The sequence below is a fragment of the Chelonoidis abingdonii genome, chromosome 6 (assembly GCF_003597395.2).
Source record: "Chelonoidis abingdonii isolate Lonesome George chromosome 6, CheloAbing_2.0, whole genome shotgun sequence".
NCBI classification, from domain to species: Eukaryota; Metazoa; Chordata; order Testudines; family Testudinidae; genus Chelonoidis; species Chelonoidis abingdonii.
This window is the reverse complement of record NC_133774.1, coordinates 131295917-131318029: the sequence shown is the minus strand read 5'-3', so window position 1 is coordinate 131318029 and position 22113 is coordinate 131295917. Positions and strand designations below refer to the sequence as shown.

At 42.8% G+C, this 22113-nt stretch overlaps 1 protein-coding gene across 10 annotated transcripts in view; it reads right to left on the bottom strand.

The window, feature by feature from the left end:
* The window catches only part of PIGG (phosphatidylinositol glycan anchor biosynthesis class G (EMM blood group)), a 136461-nt gene that overhangs the window by 101705 nt on the left and 12643 nt on the right, over positions 1-22113 (bottom strand). For 9 of the 10 annotated variants that reach the window (XR_012656175.1, XR_012656174.1, XM_075067410.1 and 6 more), the window contains exons 3-6: positions 14986-15195; positions 12440-12628; positions 9718-9859; positions 4565-4777 (exon numbers count right to left, since the gene is read on the bottom strand). Coding sequence is in view for 8 of the 10 variants with exons in the window: in XM_075067410.1 (XP_074923511.1) it covers positions 4565-4777; positions 9718-9859; positions 12440-12628; positions 14986-15195 (754 nt within the window). In the remaining 2 variants the exon portion in view is untranslated. Of the gene's footprint in view, positions 1-4564; positions 4778-9717; positions 9860-12439; positions 12629-13228; positions 13451-14985; positions 15196-22113 lie in introns of those variants that run through there. The other variant, XM_075067414.1, reaches the window with a different exon arrangement.

Here is a 22113-nt window from a genome sequence, read left to right as displayed (position 1 = left end):
GAGGAACAAAGTCTTCCTGGAATCTAGGCCAACATGATCTCTGCATACCCGGTGTATGTGGCCATATCTTCCATTACACAGGGTAGCTTTGTACTGCTCCCATGGTCAAAAGCTGCCTCAAAACCAGCTGCCCCAGTGACAAGAGTCTTCATACAAAATGGGAAATGACTGCCTAAGAAGGAGTAGTTCAGAAAGGGATCTGGGAATCATAGTAGATCACAAGCTAAATATGAGTCAGCAGTGTAACAGTGTTTGCAAAAAAAAGCAAACACTCTGGGATGGATTAGCAGGCGTGTTGAAAGCAAGACACCAAAGGTAATTCTTCTGCTCTACTTCATGCTGATTAGGCCTCAACTGGAGTAGTCAGGGGCGGCTCCAGGCCCCAGCACGCCAAGCACGTGCTTAGAACAGCAAGCTGCGGGGGGTGCTCTGCCAGTCGCTGAGATGGCGGCAGGCAGGGTAACTTCAGCGGCGTGCCTGCGGAGGGTCTGCTGGTCCCGCGGCTTCAGAGGTCCACTGGAGCCATGGGACCGGCGACTGGCAGAGCGCCCCCCACGGCATGCTGCCATGGTTGGGGCGGTGAAATGTCTAGAGCCGCCCCTGGGAGTAGTGTGTCAATTCTGGGTGCCACATTTCAGGAAAGATGTAAACAAATTAGAGAAAATCCAGAGAAGAACAACAAAAATGATTAAAGGGCTAGAAAACATGACCTATGAGAGAAGACTGAAAAAACTGAGTTTGGTTTGTCTGGAGAAGAGAAAATCAAGAGGGGACATAATAACAGTTTTCAAGTACATAAAAGGTTGTTACAAGGCGGAGGGAAGCAAATTGTTCTTGTTAATCTCTAAGGATAGGACAAGAAGCAATGGGCCACATTGTCCGGATGCCTGACTCCAGACTGCCAAAACAAGTCTTCTACTCTCAACTCAGCCAAGGCAGAAAAACCTCAGAGGAGGGCAGAAAAAATGTTACAGGGATGTCCTCAAGGTTAATAGGAGGAAATTCAACATTAACGTCAACTTGTGGGAATTTATAACCCAGGACTGACAACAATGGACGAACTGCTGGAGACAGGGAACTCAGCACTTTGAAAATCAGATGTAACTACATGTAATGGAAGAACAGAAGTGAGACAGCACGTAACATGGCTCGAACTAATACCCCAAGGTCACCCTCCCTGCTCGAAAACACATCTGCAACGCGGCAGAGTCTGCAGCTCCAGAATAGGCCTCATCAGTCATCAATGGACTCACAGATCATTTGAAATGGACAATCCATGGAAGACAATCATCCTCAACTTTGAGAGATTCCCGATGATATACACACTTATATACATATACACACACCTCTGCCTTTTTTCAGGCACCAAGCATCATATTTAATACATTTGTTGCTGATGCTACACACTGGACAGATTTTTTTTTTCAGTTCACTACCTTAGCCTCAGTTACTCCTTGATCATTTTCCCCTTCAAAAGATCCTACTGCTTTTGGCCTCAAGGGACAAGAAAAGTTCAGACTACTTTTAGAAAAAATTGTTATTTTATATTTATATCCATCATCTGAAATTTCTCAAGACATCATAGTTTTTAACTGGCCAAAACACAGAGTTTGCAAGCTTCAACTCTCAACCAATCTCCTCCTTGAATGAAAAGTTTCTTATCTCTGCTAATTTTTGGTTAGCAGCTTCTCCATCACAAATAAGTATTGCATCTCCTCTGTAGAATTCAGAGGCGATCCAGTCGGTACTCAAGGCTCCAGTTGCCAGAAGCTGGGAATGGGTGACGGGGATGGATCACATGATGATTCCCTGTTCTGTTCATTCCCTCTGGGGCACCTGGCACTGACCACTGTCGGAAGACATGATATTAGGCTAGATGGACACTTGGTCTGACCCAGTAAGGCTGTTCTTATGTTATGATCTAAGCCCTGCTGTTCAACTCAGGCCACTAGAAGAATTTTTTTAAACCTGTAGAAGCCCTCCAGCAACCTATTAGCATTCAGACAACCTGAAATTACATTAACTAACCTAAAAATATAATTGCCTTCAAGTCTCTCTTTAGAGAAAAAAAATTATTTTGTACTCCAGTCATTTACCAAACTATCATAGCGGGCTGTATGAGAAGAGAATCTGCTAAGAGAAAGAAAATTAGCAGACAAGAAATTTCTCATCCTGCTGCACAGCTTCTCTTCTCATTCATCACAAGTGGGAAGTAGTGAGCAGTGATTCACAGACATGGGGATAAAGGATAAAGCAGATTTTGTTATTATGGTAAAATTATCAGCAGAAATAGAAGTTACCCCTAAAAAGCAAATCCTTGTAATTTAAAAAAAGTATGTGAGATCCAACACAGTCACATCTTTTTCTACCACAGGATGCTTGTATAGAGGAATGGAAGCCTAAATTGCAAGACTTCCTCTGATGAGCTTTAGGCTTGTCTCCCACACAGTCAAGTATCTAGAAAACCTCCATGACTGGTAACCCAGATACTTAGCATGTAAATGGTGCAAGATTTTAACATCTTGCCTGGTGCAACTTTGAGGCCTTATGTCCTGGCATTTTGGTTGGAATGAGATGAACAAGGAACAATTGCTGTGTTCACTTCATATGCTTGAGATTTTTTATTGCTCTTGGAGTGTCCATTTATGCCACTCGCTTCTAAAGGCGTGCTAAGGATTGAAACAAAATGGGATAACTATTTTCCAGGAATTACGGAAAGAAGAATTTACCTTGAGCATGAAGGTTTCTCAAGCTCGAATAGCAGCAAGGGCAGCTACCCACTTTGTTCTGGTGCTTAGTTGTAGGCCTCATTGCTGTACAACAAACAGCACTGTACAAAGATACAGGCTGTTAATTGTAGGTGGTCAAGGTCCTAATGAAATGGGGTGCCTGCTATAAAAAGTCTTCTGGACCAGTGGAGAAGTAGGAGGAAGACCTTAATTCTTTTCTATATCCAAGTAGGAGGAAGACCTGAATTCTTTTCTATATCCTTTGTATGAATGGTCCTGAAACACATTACATCTTTCTCTGCCTGGAGCATAATATCCATTGCCACAGAGAAGCTTTGACCTCTGGTTACTCCCAGGTTTGGGAGGAAGAGATACTTGTGCTTCAGCTCAGAAGCCAGCCTCTAACAGGAGGTAGGAGGGAACTTGCCCAAAGGGAATGTTATGCCATAACTGCTCACTAGAGGGTCTCTTGCACCTTTACTTGCCACTGTCAGACAGGATACCGGACTATGAACCACTGGTCTGACCCCACATGGCCATGTCTATCCTTTCTTTTTCCAAACATGCAACTGACAGAGCTGTCCAAGTAAGCTGAAGGGATAAGTACTTAGATTTGGGGAATTCACCCTCTAGGTACGCTCTCCTCCCTTCAGGATTGTTTCCATAGTGAGTGTGCATGATTGGCTAAGAGTGAAAACTCGACTGGCTTTCAGCACATTTGTACTTGCCTGCCCACAAAGACCCATTTGGATGTGATCCACGAATGACACTTAATTTTGCATTGCCTCTGGAAGAATTTCTGCAAACACATTGAGAAATTCCATTCAGGAGATTGCATAGCACCAGCTGTTCAGTGGGGATAACTGGTTACAGATGATCATTGATACCAAGAGGTTTTTGTTCTTTGCAAATCTTTACCATGATGGTATAATTATGGCCAGAGTCATGCCTGTTTTGACCCCAAGTCAGCAATTCTCTGCAGTAGATTCAAAAAGTTCAAGATTTTGAACTGCTGTGTTTGAATCCTTTCCAATCGCTAGCAAGTTATGCATGGGTCTGTCTCTCTGTACTGGGCACTGATACCTTTTTGTCCATGAACAAGTATATACACATAAGAAATGTCAGCTGGTCACAAGTTAAGATCGACTGCAGAAGGTAGAACAAAAGGAGGCACCTTGAACAAGAATTATAATGTCTCTTACACGAATGCTCCCTTTGCCTGTGTTACGCTGAGGATTTTGTTTGGGGGAGTGGGGAGGAATCTAAATTTCCTTGACAGCTTCAGTTTTCTCCCCTCTGCTAGAAGGATAGTCAGTCTCTTCTTAAATACCTTAGGTGCTGGTAGCTAGCAACAGATTTCTGTGCTGGCTTTGACGGTGATGAATGAGGTTTTTATATATATTCTCAGCTACTAATTTCTTTGAGAAATATGTGCTATCATAACACTAAAGTAGTGAAGTTTGGTATTATTTCTTTAATTACATAGAAGTCAGTAGCCCCTGCACAGAGTGCCTCATTCATGGATTTACATATCAAACTTCAGTCACATCTGACTTTACTTGAGATGCCTACTTTATGCGATCATGTCCCTTTGGTTAGCAGCTTGACCCCGTATCTATGAACCTTAATTTAAAATGGCATGCCATAACAAACACTAATATGCTTAATTTATCATGTACCGTTCGTTCTCAGAACTCACCTCGACTGACCCATCAGTTTGTACTGGTGAGTTGTGTTCGTGTTCCTAAAAACCTCAAATTGAAGTTTAAGTGTCTCCTGTTGACAGAGAAACAGGACACTGCTGGATACCAGAAAAATAACTTCAATTGACTTACCTTTTTCATATGTTGGCATGTTCTCCTGAAGCAGTCTACTAAGCTGGAACCCATTTAAATGCAAGAACCTCAGTTGTTCTCTCATTGTCTTCCCTTCTATAATGGAGAGTATAATATTCCCAACACTGTTTCTTGAAATTGGCAGGCCAAGACCTATTGCCAATGTAGCAGCTAAGTCCGTCTGTTGCACGAGTTCTGACTGTTTTAAAGGGCCTAGAATAAGAAGGAGAATACTTATATTACAAAATGATTCTGATTTGGAAGGTGGATCTGCAAGCTTGAGTAGTCTTGGGTCCTGCTATAAATAAATTCACTTCCCGAGAAAAGATCACTACAGTATCTATTACTCTTATAGTGCCTTGTAAGAGCATTAGAAGTTCTCTTCTCATTTTCAGTCCTGCTTTGATGGCGTGACCCTAAGAGTCCCTCAATTCAACTGGCAGAGGGTCCACCATACTGCAACTTCTGTCAGGCTTGACACACTCAGTGTTCCCAACACACTGTTGCCATAATATGTATCTAAATATGTATCTAAAGCAGAGGTGGGCAAACTACGGCTGATGTGACTGTCCTGCCCGGCCTTTGAGCTCCCGGCCAGGGAGGGTCCCCCTCCCCCGCAGCCTCAGCTCGCTGTGCCGCCAGCCCTCTGGGTGGCGGGGCTACGAGCTCCTGCAGGGCAGCACAGTGGGGTGGCTAACTCCGGTTGGGAGGCGTGGCTGCCAGTCCTGCTGCTCTGAGCAGCATGCTAAGGGGGCAGGGAGCAGAGGGATTGGATAAGGGGTAGAAGGTCCTGGAGGGCAGTCAGGGGACAGGGAGCAGTTGGATGGGGCGGAGGTTCGGGGGGGACGGTCAGGGGATGGGGAACAGTGGGGGTTGGATAGGAATGGGAGTCCCTGGGGGCAGGGGTATGGATAGGGGTCACGGCAGTCAGGGGAAAGGGAGCAGGGGAGGGGTTAAATAGGGGGTGGGGTCCCAGAGTGGCGGTCAAGGGACAAGGAGCAGGGGGAGCAGGATGGGTCGGGGGTTCTGATGGGGGGGGAAATGGGAGTGGGCGGGGGCCAGGCTGTTTGGGGAGGCACAGCCTTCCCTACCCAGTGCTCCATACAATTTCAGAATTCTGACGTGGCCCTCAAGCCAAAAAGTTTTCCCACTCCTGATCTAAAGGGTGCCGTGTAAGGTATCATATGTAAACCAGTGAAACGCTGGTCCTGGAAATCACTGTGGGTTGCATACAAAGAGTTATAGGCATGCACTTGAAACAGGTTCTTCAAACGTGTTTGGAAAGCAGTCCATAAACCCAGCCTGCCCTAGACAGAGGGATTTTGACCAGAGGGTTTACAGACAGAGAACAATTACACAGAAGGTAAACAAAGTAATCAAACCCAGAAGAAGAGCAAATTATGATGAGGATGTGAAATCAGCTTAGTTAGCACACTTGGGACTCCAGAGTCTGAATCCTGCTTCCCAGCAGATCACCCTGACTCTTAAGGCAAAGACAATGAACTTTGGAAAATACAAGGAAGCAAAAAGCCACTGGAGTTAGCTATGACTTAGACCATACAGGGAACAGAATCCTCCGAGTATATGAACATGGGATTCTCTTGGCCTGAAAGGCAGGAGCTGCTGGTAACTTGATCTAAGCGAGAAACCGGTTATGAAAAGATTGTAACTTGCTAAAATTATGTTTTAGTGACTGAAAACATGTTTTGTTTGTAACCATAACTGTCTTTTATTCTTGCTTAGAATCACTGAAATCTCTGGTTATGTCTACACTAGCAAGTTTACAGCAGCACAGCTAAACTGATACAGTTGTGCCACTGTAGGGCCACTCATGTAGCTGCACTATGCCAACAGGAGAGAGCTCTCCCGTCAACATAATAAAACCACCTAAATGAGCGGTGGTAGCTAGGTAAGTAGGAGGGCGTCTCCAAACAACATAATGCTGTGCAAAATGTGTGTCACTCAAGGGGTGCTTTTCTCACACCCCTGAGCGACATAGGCTTTGCCAACATAAGTGGAAGTGTAGACATGGCCTCTATTCCTCATTAATAAACTTTTTCTTAGTTTTAATATAAACCATCTCAGTGCTGTTATACTGAACTAAGTGAGAGCCTTCAGCAAATCTAACAGACTGATGTGTCTGGGGGCAGGAAACAATTTCTGTGAGTGTCCAGCGAGAGAGAACGGACACTGCTGGGAGACATCTCTGGGGAACTCATGTTCACAGATTGTTACCTGTAAGGCAAGATTTAAACTGGCAGAGCCTTGAGGCGTTTGCTGGCAAGGCAGACAAGCTGCTGGTCAGGGGCCTAATGCATAGTTTATCAGCAACAAATCTCTCATTTGCTGAGACAGAGGATAACAGTGGCTTACAGTTCTGGGAATCCTAAGCAGAATGTCACAGACGGTTCCTATTTATTCCCATGCTCATTCAAAATGCCACCTACAATCCTTAAGTCTTCTTTGCATGTAATCCTTGCATGCTAGTCTCAGCAACTTTCAGAATGTCATTAAAGACAAAAATGCATCCGACTAAGTGGGTATTCACCCACGAAAGCTCATGCTCCAATACGTCTGTTAGCCTGTAAGATGCCACAGGACTCTCTGCTGCTATTAAAGATAAAAAGTTACCCACTGGTATACTTGATTGGTAACAACTGGTTGATATGTAGATTATACCAAATTTATTTAGTAGCAATTGGGATTTGCATCTCCTTAATAGGTTACACAAGTAATACTTGACCAGCGCACGAATTCAAATATAACTGCCAGTAGGATTACCCAATTTGCATAAACAAGATCTACCAAATTAAACATAGCCTGAATTATTTGCTCATTTGCAAGAGCAAGACCATTTAGAAAGAGTGACTAAAATTCCAACTAGAGAGAGAATGGATAGCAAGGGAAAGCTACATATGAGTTGCAAGGCTCACTATTAGTAACACAAATATCAAGGGACAAAATGCCATAACTTTAGAAGACTCTTCAAGGTGTCATGCAGTTGACATTGATAAAATTTAACTGGGAGCAACAATCAGCTCTTGATTTGGTTTTTTCAATATCTGAAAGCAACCCAACTGCCTTTGTTGACACAGTGTTGAGTGCATCAGCTGGACACCAGCTCTGCAGATGGAAGTGCATCAGCTGTGCTGAAGTAACCTCCAGCAAGAGGACTAAGCCAAGTATCTGAGGGCAAGATTTAAAAGCAAGAAAATCAGATGTCATAGCAAATGGGTGGCGGGAGGCCAGGGAGCAGGGGATGGAGCAAATTTATCTCACTATAACTTAATTTAACTGATTATTTGGACAAAGTGTTTGAACATAATTAAAAGTTATGCAAAGCGTGGAATAAATATCTTTATAAACACAAACAAGCCACTGTGACATTCCCTCCCTTTTCCTCTTACTATGGACTAATGCACTTTTCACAATGGAATGTGGTGTCAATCAGAAAAACCTTTAGTGCCATACAATTAGAAACTTGACCAACAGAATGACTACACTCATGCTCAGCCTTCTGCATTCCGGGATTGGAGCCAGGCATCCACATTTGCTGTAGAGGGGCAAGAGGTTGAAATACTGACAGAGCCCCACTTCTCTCCCTAACACCATCACTCCAGTCTTTAGTCCTCCCACTCAGCACCAGGAACGGACATTTACTCTTCCCCCACCCCTCCCAATCTGGGGAACAAGAGAAGGGCAGGAAGAAGTTCTTCTCAGGGAAAGGCAAGGTTAGGCAGAACTCACTTCAAGCAGCAATTCAGTTCCAATCTTGTCTCTCAGTGGCCAATAATCAGCCTACCTCTTCAGAAATGACCCCTTTAATAGACTCCTAAAGCCTTTAGGAAGTTAGCCAGTCCTAAAGTGATGGCCACATGGAAAACAGATTGTTTCTTAAGAGGCTAAAACACAGAGGTCATGTTTTAGCAGGACGTCAGTGCACACCAAGGATAGTAGACACACAAGGCCAATGTGTTACAGTTTATTTCTCTACTAATGCAAAGCCTTGTTAAACTATCTGTAAAGAGAAAGTGTCTTATGAACCGTAACCATCTACACCAGGGGTAGGCAACCTGCGGCACGCAAGCTGATTTTCAGTGGCACTCACACTGCCCGGGTCCTGGCCACCGGTCCAGGGCGCTCTGCATCTTAATTTAATTTTAAATGAAGCTTCTTAAACATTTTAAGAGCCTTATTTACTTTACATACAACAATAGTTTAGTTAAATACATAGAAAGAGACCTTCTAAAAAGGTTAAAATGTATTACTGGCACGTGAAACCTTAAATTAGAGTGAATAAATGAAGATTCTGCACACCACTTCTGAAAGGTTGCCGAACCCTGATCTACACCAATGTATAACAAAGCTTTGAACCTGAAAGTTTAGAGCCATATAAACTAAACTAGAGAGGAGAGCATATTCTAAAAAACTGTTTAAAAATCACCTACAATTGTACAGTTCTGAATAGGTTGTTTTTTTTTTAATAAAAGAGACTGAAATTCTTCCATCCTTACTGTGACAAAGTGGGGGTTCTGTCTGTACCACTTCTGAAGTGTGGATATTTTATGAAATTGTATCATGAAGTTACCATGTAATGGTAAGTGATGGTAAGTGATCTGCACTCAACAATTGTCTATTCAGAATAAAGCATCTTGGGACAATGGGTTTGTTCTAGATGGAAGACACTTATTCCCCTTGTTGAAAGGGAAGGGAGTTTGAGAGCTGTGGAAAATTACACAACAAAAGAAGCAGACGACCCCAGCAGTAGTCTATAAAGGGACTCAGAGGATGAACTGGGACTGGGGAAACTGAGCACTCAGCCAACAGCTGCCATTCTCCAGTTGCCCAGCTCTGAAGATCGTGCTGCTGCTGGTGGCAGCACTGAAGTAAGGGTGGCAAACCAGTAAACATGCACGCTGCTATTAGGCCACATCAGGAATTGCAGTTCTACCAGAATCAATGTTGGAAAAAGGATGAGCAAGGAGAAATCACAGACACTTGTTCACATTTCAAAAACCCTCCTGGACAGAGATCAGAGGACCAAAAGAAGAGGTAGGTCATGTCTGGGAAAACCCAGACATATGATGACCCTACTCACAGCAGTCCTAGTGGGTGGCCAGAAAGGGACACTCGCTAGGATCTGTGACACTTACCATTTCTCTTTTCAAAAGCAGAGCTGATAAATAGCAGAGGTGTGTGAACTTCTTCCTCTGAGGAACCTCCATGACTGCCTGTTTCGGACATCCCATGATCACCACACACAATAAGTAAGTTGGGCAAAGAAGATTCTTCTTCCTGCAACTCGCAGAAAAAAAAAGGCTTCAGTAAAAATGCACATGCTTCAGAAGAATTTTATTATTTTTTACCATTTTAATAAAAATATTTCCTCCAATAATTTGTTTTTAAAATGGCTCTGCTTCCAGAGCAGATTAGCAGAGATGCACTCAGCAACTGTTGACTGCAGTACAGGTACATTGCCAGAATGCCGGATTTTGACACTGCTTCCACTCTTCTCCTTAATTTTGAAGTTTTAAAGCAAGGATAGCAGAGGAAAAACCCCAATTCTTAAAGTTTTTCTCTTTTTTCAAAAAAAAAAAAAAAAAAAAAAAAGAGCATAAATTTGTTAGTCTCTAAGGTGTCACAAATATTCCTTTTTGCAAATCAAGTGTGGAGCTCTTGAGCCAAATGAATGGTTTCAAAAGAGAACAGGATCCGAGACAAAACAATAGCTACTCTAACAAATACTAGGATCTTTCAGAGTAACAAGCTAGCTCAGGAATTAGTCCTGTTCTTCGCGAATGGAGGCGCTGCTGTGGAGAAGAGCCTTTCCGAAACTACTAGCCTCAGAGTTAACCAAAAAAAACAACAACAACAAAAAACACCTAAGTAGAACACATAAATTTCATTTTCAGGAAAAATTCAGCTGCACTTTTGAACATTAGGATTGCAGTATAATATTGGCTTTTGTAACATGCTTCCAGCTGTGCCCTCTGCCTAAAACAGGGGCCTTATAGAGTGGAGGGGAATTGTTTTTCTAGTCCATGAGCATTTGTGCTGTGTTACAGAGGAAAATCTTCAAAGCATTTTAGTGGAGCTCCTGAGCCAACTAGATAGCTTTGAGGATTTTGACTTTTTTGCCAGGCACTTCCACAAAAATCCTGGGCTCCATGAAAGTAGACACTGTTTTGCCTAGGGATCCTCTCAATCTTAAGACTGGAAAATACATAAACTGTCAGTTCAAATTTCATTACACATCATATCGACAAAAGCATTAGAGCAAGGAAATTAAGTCAAGTCATTCAACCGTATATACTCTCGCTTCCTCCACCTAGAAACAAACTTCACCACAAAGAATACACCACCATAACTCTACCCCAGTAAGGGTTACAGCTTTCCAGCACCCACTTTCCCCTCCCACGCCATATAGTAAGGAGTGTGATTCCCCAGAACTGCGCAGAAAGGATAGAGGTGATGAAGACAGAACTATTTGCGGTGGTGCTGGTGTTGAAGTGCTGGGAAACTGGCATTCGTGCTGGGACAGAGTTAAGGTTGCAGTATGTCTACAGTAACATACTACTGGGGGAATTCTGCACCACTACACAAGCCCAGAATTAATGTTTCCCACAGATTTCCCCCTCCCTCTGCAGAGTAATTGGTTCTGATGGGAAGACAAAGGGAAGCTGAAAGAGGGATCATGCTGTACTTACACCTTTTGCCCACTGGGGCCGATGCAACACCAGAAGAGAGGGCAGCTGACTCACAGGCCAGAGCAGCTGAATGGGTGAGAGGATGCAGGACCACAAGGGGACAGGGGCACTTATGCCTGGCTGAATGCGGAGCGGAGATGCAGGGACACATGGGCATAGGGACAAATGTGCCTGACTGAATGGGAGCGGATAGGAGTCAGCCAGGGTCTGCATGGGGGAGGCTCCCCAACTCTAGAACAATCCCTCCCCCACCCCCCCAAAACCCCAAACTGTTCCATACTTCTCCCACCCACATCCAACAACCCTCCAAGTTCACTCCCAGGCTCCTTCCCAAGCAATTACTTTCCCCTCCCTCAGCTCCTCCATTACCCCTGACTCGCCCAAGCCTTTTCACTGCTTCTGAAGAGGGCAGGAAACACGTTTCTGTATTGTGGATTAAATGAATTATTACTCAAAATTCTGTACTAAGATGCCTAGTAAGGAATCTATTTGTCAAAAAACATTTCCTGAATCTTTTCTGGTGCAGAACCACCCCAGGAGTCCTAGCACATGATGGTTCTAGTAGCAAAGAAGCAGCTTTCAGTGGAGTTCTGTTGGATGCTTTAACTTCATTTCCTCATTTTTGAAACTGTGTGTTAGTTATAGCTGAACTTTAACTGAGCGTTCTTGTGTGTTAACACTGATTTGAAACATACGCACAATTGCTAGCACTGCAGAATGGAAATACACTGCACCCAAATTAAAGTTATTTAGGTTGATACCCCTTGTCACATTAGATTGATTGTGCTTGTATAGTATTGTAATAGCTTGAACATTTTAAAAGAGGACCTGGTCCTGCAGAGTTTTGACAGTCTTTTCTTCCTATGACTTCTGTAGCAGCTCCTGCATGCTCACCACCACTTTTGAAAAGCAGGTTATATTTAGGAACCTAAATATGCCTTTAGGCACCTAACTTTAGGCACCTGCTTTTCAAGTCTTGGCCAGTGTACTCAAGAATATCTGTTGTGAAAGTAAAATCTTTAAAAACAGGAACTATTGCTACATACTTCCTGGTGAGTAAGACGCCAATTTGAAGTATACTGAAATAACTATCACCTTAGTCTTCCAGGAATATTACAGCAGTGTTAGTCTATCACTATTAGATTTGTGTCCAGAGTAAGTGTTTCACCTTTGAGAGGAGTGAAGTATGAATCTTCTTGAGGATGTTATCCATTTCATAAAGCTTTGGTCCCACCAAAGGGCTGTTTGGTCCAGTCAGATGACCAATATGGTCCAATCCTAGGTAGTGAAGTATTAGTATATCCCAGTCTTCTCTTTTTAAGACACTATCCAAATGCCTGGTAACATTATCATCAACCTTGTAGATGAAAGTAAAACATTTTAGAAAAATCACATCTTCCTATTTTACTACAAGTAAAGGAAAATTAAGTTGCTTCATTTGGCACCACACATTCAAGCTTCATAGAAGTTAAGTGAGAACTGCAGGGTGCTGTGTAAATCAGCTTGAAGCCCAGAATCTTAACTGTAGGTACCCAGTTTTAAAAGTCTTGGCCCCCACTTCACCCCTTTCAGCTGAAGAGACCCCCAAACAGATAAGAATGTATATATACAAAAATCAAAGAAAACAGAGCTGTCAAGCCACTGAAGGGCATTCCTTTTCTTAAAAAAACCAACAGTTTAACCTTTTGACTAATTTTCCTCCCTTACTCGTCTGTGTTTCACCTCTGCCTCCTTCCCTACTGGTCAGAAGGGAGTACTGTCTCCAATCTTAACTCTTTTGTGCTTCTACTGGTTTTCACTGGAGGAGCCCAGCCCCTCCCTTCCCATTCACTCTTGATACAGTTTAAAGTTTTTAAGCTTTCTACTGAGTTTGACAGCCCATTTTGAGTTTTACATTCATTCTAAGTTCTTCTCATTTCAAAAGAAAAGCTTTGTAAACATTCAGTTCAATACTAACTTGTCTACTGAGCAATCAAGGCCTTGTAACAATGGAATAATACACACTGAAAGCTTCAGATCATGTCAACGTTTCTAGAGGAGCAACGGATGTAGTTAAAAGGTGAAAAAAACCATTTCCACTAACTCCTGCAGACCTACCAAAGAAGAAGAGAGTTAGCCTTGCAAACACAGAAATAGAAAATACTTACGGCAGCAGCCACCTAACGGTCTCATGGTTTACTGGAAGAATTACAACTTCCAAATATTAACTGAAATTGTGGACATTTTTCCAGTGTAACATTCAACACACAGAAAGAAGTGACTTCAAAACTTGATTATTTCCCTCCTCCCTTTTTGCTAAAATAATCGCACAAGCCACAGGAGCTATACAAAATCAATGCTTTCTAATAATATCTGAACTATGGGATCACAAATTTGGCATGGCACATAGCACTGGTTCTAACTTTGGTAGTCCTTTAAGCCACTAAATTCATGGCAGAAATGAAGTGAGGGAACAGAACACAGTAATTAGACTTACATGATTTTTAAGGTGCAAAGACACAACTGGCCAGGAGAGGGCAATATGTGTGACGGGAGGTGACAGGTGTGCAGCAGGAGACCCTGTTTTCTAATGTTCAACTGCATTAATTTCTGTTGTTGGTGATTCATGAGAAACCCAACTTTCAATGCTGAGACTGCACTTTTGCCACTAGCCGCAGACTTCCGACCATGAAATCGTTCAATCCCTGCCACTATAATCTGATCCTTTAGAACAAGATGGAGAGTTTAGCACAAACAGGCTGATGTAAAAGGAACAAATCAGTGCAATAGCCTGCTTACATCTGCATGTTACCCTACGTGTGGGCCAACATGCCACTGCACTGCCCCATGGGAGCACAAAGAGCCATTTTGTTTAAGAAATACAGTTCCTCCCAGGGCTCCTGCATTGCAATGGAATGGGTGTGCAGGGAAGAATAGTTTGAATCACTCTTTCATGTAGGAGCTGTACACATCCCCCACGCAGCCAGCTGGCTACCACACCCCTGGCCTTCTGCAATCAGTTGCTCAGAGGAGGGAGCCCCTGGGCTTGCTTAAGCACCCAAAGCTGCAACATGGGTAGCCTCTGCAGGACTGCACAAGTGGAAGGAACCCTTCATCCCTCGTATGCCACTACATAGCCATGTTAGCACACATGCCAATCTAGACAAAACTGGGTATTTTTGATAGCTGCATGATCAGAGATCCTAGCTATACTAATAGACTTTTTAATATTGGTTTGTTCTATGGGATAGGTGAGTGGACTGAAAACATGCCTAGCTTTGTTTAAAATTCCACAAAATGATCTAGTCTCCCACCACTACAAAGCTTTGTGGGTAAATCACATGAATATTAAAGAAGAGTTATTCACAGACCTCCTGCACATTAATAGACAAATGAAATGGCATATGCTTACTCTTCTCAAGTTAATCAGGCCTGGAAAAACTGTTTTGTATTTTTTTAAATGACCATGCAGCTATACTAAGGGTTTTCTATTGCCCCCCCATGATTATAGTATCCAAGCACCTTCCACATCAAATTCATGGAAACACCAAAATCCCTAGTTTCATACTGCGAATACTTGTTAAAAATAGAATATATCAGTCCAGTTTTCAATTAGTAGCCAATGTCTTGCATACTCCAAAACATGGCCGATGGTTTTTGAGAAGAAAGTATTCACGAAAGGTTTGAAAAAATTGTGCGCTCAGTATATAATTTGACTTTGTAAAACTGTCTTACCTCAGTATAATCTGACACAAAAAATGATGTAGTTCCATCATATTCCACAAAATGCTTTGGAAATAGTTTAACCCAAGTGTCATCACCATAAAAGATTATTCTTTTCCCAGCTGTTTTTGCCTGCCATATCAGGTTGTCTTCCAAGAGTGCTGGAGAATTAAGGTTCATGATAACATCAATGAAGCCAGGTATGCTACCAGTCATCAAAGCCTAGATAAAAAAAAAAATAAAGTAAAGTAAACAGCAGAAGCTAAGATACTTGTGTGAAAAAATAGTGAGGTAAAATTAACAGTGGCCAGGTTGGGGGGGGAGAAGAGGGGAGAGGAGAATCAAGCTTACAACATCAATGCCTAATAAATGAATTAACCCATGAATTGCCATACCAGCGTCCAGTATTCTGTCTCTGACTGCGGTCACTGGAGGGGCTATACTGAGAATGCTCATTCAGGGCAAACTGCAAAGAATAGGACAGACAATTCGCAGAACTGGTGGTTTAATCTATAATTAGGTTTCACCAAGCTGATAACCAGACAGCTTCTGTAATGTCCTCCTGGTTACCAAGAAGCCAAAACACAGTTCTCTTTAAGCAATCCAGCCTTTGGCTCCCACCCAGGCCTTGGCTACACTGGCACTTTACAGCGCTCCAACTTTCTCGCTCAGGGGTGTGAAAAAAACATCCCCCTGAGCTCTGCAAGATACAGCGCTGTAAAGCGCCAGTGTAAACAGTGCCGCAGAACTGGGAGCACAGCTCCCAGCGCTGCAAGCTAAACCCGATGAGGATGTGGAGTACGTGCAGTGCTGGGAGAGCTCTCTCCCAGCGCTGGTGCTGCGACCACACTCGCACTTCAAAGCGCTGCTGCGGCAGTGCAAGTGCGGTCGCGGCAGCGCTTTAAAGTTTCAAATGTAGCCATATCCCCAGACAGACAAGTCTAATATAGTGAGAGTTAAACCTTATTCACCATATATAAAGATTTACCAACCCCAAGAGACCATTACCCATTAGGTCAATGAATATTTCAGATCTTACCCAAATACACACTTACTGCCAAATCCTTATTAACTAAATCTAAGATTTATTAATAAAGAAAAAAAAAAAAAAAAAAAAGAGTTTCTATGGTTAAAGATCATTATACATACAGATATCAGTAAAGTCCTTAGGTCAGTTTCATAGCAGAGATGGTGAGGCTGCTGATTTGTAAAAATCATTTTGGAATCAATTTAAAAGGTTATAGTTCAATAGGCAGTCCATGTGCAGAGTTTGTTCAAATTCATCCATGAAAATTGCAGGGTTAAGCCAGAGCAGACTGGAGACCTCAGTCTTACGGGTTTAGACTTTCCAAGTCAAAGTTTAAGCAGATCTGAGACAGCAAGGATCAGGCCCGAAACTTCCATTATAGCTTGAAGCTCAGTGAATAAGCCTCTCGGCAGCAAATGATCACAGCAGGCCTTCCTTGGATGAAGAATAAGTAATGTACACTGTTGCTCTGAAGCTAACCTTTGTTTCCAAGGCATACACTGGTAACTAGTTGCATTCATTAGAACAGGGCAATTAATCAATCATTCAAACAGTTCACAGGTAATTTTACTATGCAGAATCACACATTTCAAAGAGAAAATAAGGCAGGGGTCAGCAACCTTTCAGACGTGATGTGCCGAGTCTTCATTTATTCACTCTAATTTAAGGTTTCGCGTGCTGGTAATACATGTTAATGTTTTTAGAAGGTCTCTCTCTGTAAGTCTATAAACGATTGTTGTATGTAAAGTAAACAAGTTTTTTAAAAAGTTTAAGCAGCTTCATTTAAAAGTAAATTAAAATGAAGATCTTATCAGTTTAGTGCAGTGGTTCTTAACCTGAGGTGCACGCACTCCCTGGGGCAGGGCCGGTGCAAGGATATTTTGCGCTCTCGGTGAAACTTCCACCTTGATCCGCCCCCCCACCCCTCGTACATCGGTTCCTTGAGCGGCAAATCCCAATGAGCCTTTATAGACCCCAGGGGCCAGCCATGCCCAGGGACCAGCCATGCCCAGGAGCTGCTCCCTAGACCAGGTTCCCCCTCCGCACCCCCTGAACTCCCCTGGAGAGTACCTGCGCCCCCCGACTCCCTCCTCGCCATGCTCAGGCTCTGCAGCTCCCGGGAGTGAGAGCCACTGCTGCTGCCCCTCAGGGCCCCGCGCCCCGGTGGCTCACACTCCCGGGAGCTGCAGAACCCGAGTGCGGTGAGGGGGAACCGGGGGGCATGCCTGCTGCCAGTCTGGGGTCTCGGCTGCTGGCCCCACTCAGCCTCGGGTTCCATTCCCTCAGCTGACAGTGGGCTGAGCGGGACCGGCAGCCAGGACCCCGGCTGGCAGCCGCGTACCAGGCAAAATCGGCTCGCGTGCCACTTTTGGCATGCGTGCCGTAGGCTGCCGACCCGTGAATTAAGGCAATAACATTACACCACAAGTATCATTTAAATGATATCCCCTTTGATCTCTGAATCAATAGAGCACAGCAATGCAACATTATAGGCAGGAACAGAAATTTAGCACCTACAAGCTAATTAGATCATGTTAAAATTTTAACAAGATATAGGTAAACACAGACAAATACAATTACTATCTACGTTTAATCCTCTAACAATACAGACCTACATACCTAGGACTCTAGTCTATGTAACATGACCCTGTTATCTATCTACAAGAAATGGCCCTCTTTATCACTTCAATACTCTTCTAAAATGTCCGCCTAAGGGTTGCTTTCAGGTCAACCAGCCTGCTGGTTCCTTAACCACTAGTTCAGTATCACAACAAATTGCCATACCAGAGGGCATCTAGTCCTGTACCCTGTCTCTGGCATTAGCTAGGGCTAATTTGTTTACATGAAGGCACAAGAAAACCCATAATAGATCATTTTCCCATAGGGGAAAGCCCAGGCAATAGTTGTATTTAAGTCCACACAGACACAGCCCATAGTAAAAGTTTATGCACTTACAACATGTGAGGATAAAAAATTTACAGCCCATAACAATGTCATTTACAAAAAATCCTACTAAGCTCTCGGCCTCAATTAGGGACAGGAATATTCACATACTATGCTCTGAGTAGCAACAAGAAAGATTCCTAATTTAACCGATTTTGTGGAACCTTACCAAATGTTAAGGATGACTCAATTTAAAAAAAAAAAAAAAAAAAAAAAAAAAAGTCTAATACATTCAAAAGAGGGAACAAAATTTAGGAATAAGGGAAAGGTGTATTAATCATGGATGGCAAGATTTTCAAAAGAACAATCTAAAAATAAATATTTGAGGGGGCACAGAAGTTTTCAAACATCAGCCCACAGACAGCTGCCAAAAAAATTTGCAAAGTGAGAAAGTTTCAGCCCAAGGAAGCAGAAGCCTTCTTGTTTTCACGGAAGTAAGTGTTTACAGTGATGAAGTATTGTTTGTGTCTCTGCTGGTCCAAAAATATCAGACTGCTAGCCAAAGCAGAAAAGTACAGCCCTCACCAAGGATTCCAATATAGGTACAGAAGACTATGTATTTTGAAGTGGGTATTCACCCACAAAAGCTCATGCTCCAATACGTCTGTTAGTCTATAAGGTGCCACAGGACTCTTTGCTGCTATTTAGGTACTGAATTATTTTATTGCATTTATTTTTTTATTCTGAGAACAGAAATAATGTTCTACAATTGACAATGCATGTTTGGCTAGGAAGTTGCTGTATCTTGCAATGTTGTTTTCTTTATGTTTGCATCTTTAATAAAGCTATAGTTATCTGGGCAGAAGCAGTGGGATTCTTTGATGTTAAGTGTACTCAAACTTTTTATCTGAGATGAAATAATTTAAGACAACCTCCAGGTCTGTGTACAAATAGCATGACTCAGGAGGGAAAAATTCAAGTGATTAAGAGTTTTACTATGAATGAAATTCTAGGATCCTACCATTTTCTTAATATTACAGTCTATAATGTTGTTGGTTAGTGTGATAGACCCAGGCCAGTTGGGAACAGCAGAGTAGTAAAAGGGAGATATACTGGCCACTGGATAAGCAGTTTTCTCTTCCCTGAGTGACCAGAGCAGGGGCTGCTCCAGGCTAATGAGAACACCTGACTCCAATTAATGGGCTAAGAGTCAGGTGAGGCTCTTAAGCACCTGACTCTGATTAAGGCCCCTCTGATGCTATAAAAGGGGTTACTCCAGTCAGGCCAGAGGAGAGGAAGTGTGTGTGAGGAACTGGAAGCAAAAGGCATGCAAGAAGCTGAGAGTGAGTAGGCAGACTGCTGGAGGACTGAGAAGTACAAGCGTTATCAGATATCAGGAGGCAGGTCCAGTGGTGAGGCCAAAGAAGGTGTTGGGAGGAGACCATGGGGAAGTAGCCCAAGGAGTTGTAGCTGTTGCATAACTGTACGAGGAGGCACTCTAGACAGCTGCAGTCCACAAGGCCCTGGGCTGGAACCTGGAGTAGAGGGCAGGCCCGGGTTCCCCCCAAACCTCCCAACTCCTAATCAAATTGGAGGAATTTACCTGGACTATGGCTTCTACCAGAGGGGAAGGTCTCTGGGCTGCTTCCCAACCCACAGGGTGAATCTGTGAGGTGAGTAAATCCACCAATAAGCACAGGACCCACCAAGGTAGAGGAGGAACTTTGTCACATTAGTTTTGCAGACTTACTGGTCTGCTGAGCTCAGCAACACTGAACACAAGTTATTCTCTGCAAATTTCCATTTTAGAGTAAAAAGTGTATGCAAAGCACCTTGGATACCAAAATTCAAATTATCTACCCTAAAAATGAATAATCACTACGCAGTTGAAACTGAACAAGCTTGAGACCCAGCTAGAATATATCAATGCTAAATTCACCTGTATGGGTTTCAGATCCAGATAACTAATGCTGCTATGATCATCACTGCTCCCAAAAAAAGAGCCAAACAGTCCTGGATTTCTGTTAACTTAACCATCATTGAACAACATCACATTGCTTCTTTGATAAGAGATATGGTCATATTGTAATCCAAACTGTGTTCGGAACTTTGACCAGAATCCCAGGGGAGACAACCAAGGTCACTCAATTAGGATGAACTACAAAGAATGGAGCTGACAATCCCCAAAACTGGTGGATACTCCAATACTTAAATTTACCAAGCCAGCACAAAACAGCTTCTATAATACAGCACTGCTTACCCAGAAGACAACAACACAGTCTCCTTAAAGTATCCCAGCCTTAGGCCGCCACCCAGACACCCAAGTCAAATCATATAAAAAAGTTCTACCAATCCCAAAGCATCAGACACATTACTTCGCAAGTTAATGGATATTTCAGATCTTACCCAAATACATGCTGACACCCAGTTCTTATTAACTAAACTAAATGTATTAAAAAAGAAAAGAGTACTGGTTAAAAGATCTATATACATACACACGAGTATGGAGATGGTGAGCTTTGTAGTTGCAAAGAGTTATTTCAGAAATAGTCCATAGTTTATAGTCCAATGTTCATATTCAGGGTGATTCCAGATTAGGACTGGAGATCTCAATCTTGGGTTTAAGCTTCCCCTGTATGAAGCATCACAGGTCTGAGATGAAAAGGATTGCAGCCCAAGGCACAGCTTGGAGTCCATAGGCGAACAATAGGCACTCATGGGGACTTTGAAGAGGACCCATTTCCTAAGCATCACCAATAATTATCTATACAGATTAACATAAAGCAATTGCCCATTTTCCATCAGTCTCAGGTGATTTGCTATACATTTCAAAGAGAGCGATATCCTAGATTTACAGTTCATTTAAATAATATTCCCTTTTGATCTCTGAATCAATAGCTATAGTGAGAGACAGAAACTATCTGTTTACATGGCTAACGTTTAACAAGATATAAGTACACTGTGATGTTGCACCCCATAATGCTTTATGGAAATATGCTTATGAATGCAAATATGACAACTGGAATATGTTTTACGCTACATATGCCATGTAACATATCTCTGCAACGGTTATGATCTACTGAATATATTCATCCTATTCGTATGCATGTATCATTGTTGTATTCGAAGTCATGAATACTGGCTGTGTAATTGTTTGATTTTAAGTAGCCTTAAGTAAGGCATTTGGTCAGCTTCTTTGGAAAGGAATTTGCAAGTTAAGGGCCCAGTCAAGAAATACTTAATGAACAATGAATCTTGGAAGGTTCCAATTCACATAAGAAGTTTTCCTGGAGACATTCAAGATAGCATGTGGGCAATGGCTGCTGCCCGTAAAAACTGAGTCATGCATGGACATGTGACTCGCCCATGTGACTCCAAAAGTCCATCTTGAGCTGGATTTTGCATAGAAGAGAAGAGGGGGTCTCCACCCACAAGAGAAAGTTTATTTAATCCCCTGGGAGACCCCTCCATATTGTCTTCAGCTGGCTCAAGAGATATCCTTTAGGGGTGGGGAGGCTACCTGAAAGAAACTGGAACAAAGGACAGTAACCAGAGGGGTGAGAGTGACTGCTGGGCCCAGACTAGGAGGCTAAACTGTAAAAGAAGCTTACTGGAACATCTGAGGATGAGATTTTGTCTGTAATCACTTTCTTACTTATTAGGTTTAGACCTGCACGTTTGATTTTATTTTGCTTGGTAATTCACTTTGATCTGTCTGTCATTACTTGGAACCACTTAAATTCTACTTTTTGTATTTAATAAAATCACTTTTTACTTATTAATTAGCCCAGAGTATGCATTAATACCTGGGGGGAGGGGCAAAACAGCTGTGCATGTCTCTCTATCAGTGTTATAAAAGGTGAACAATTTATGAGTTTACCCTGTATAAGCTTTTTATAGAGGGTAAAATGGATTTATCTGAGGTTCAGACATCACTGGAAGTTGGGCATCTGAGTGTCAGAGACAGGAACACTTCTTAAGCTGTTTTCAGTTAAGCCTGCAGATGTTGGGGGATGTGGTTCAGACCTGGGTCTGGGTTTGTAGCCTGGCTAGCGTGTCTGACTCAAACCAGGCAGGGCACTGAAGTCCCAAGCTGGCAGGGAAAGCAGGCTCAGAGGTAGTCTCAGCACATCAGGTGACAGTCCCCAAGGGGGTTTCTGTGACCCAACCCGTCACATATACTCAGACAATTAGTATCACCTCCAATTCTCTAACAATACAGGGCTGCA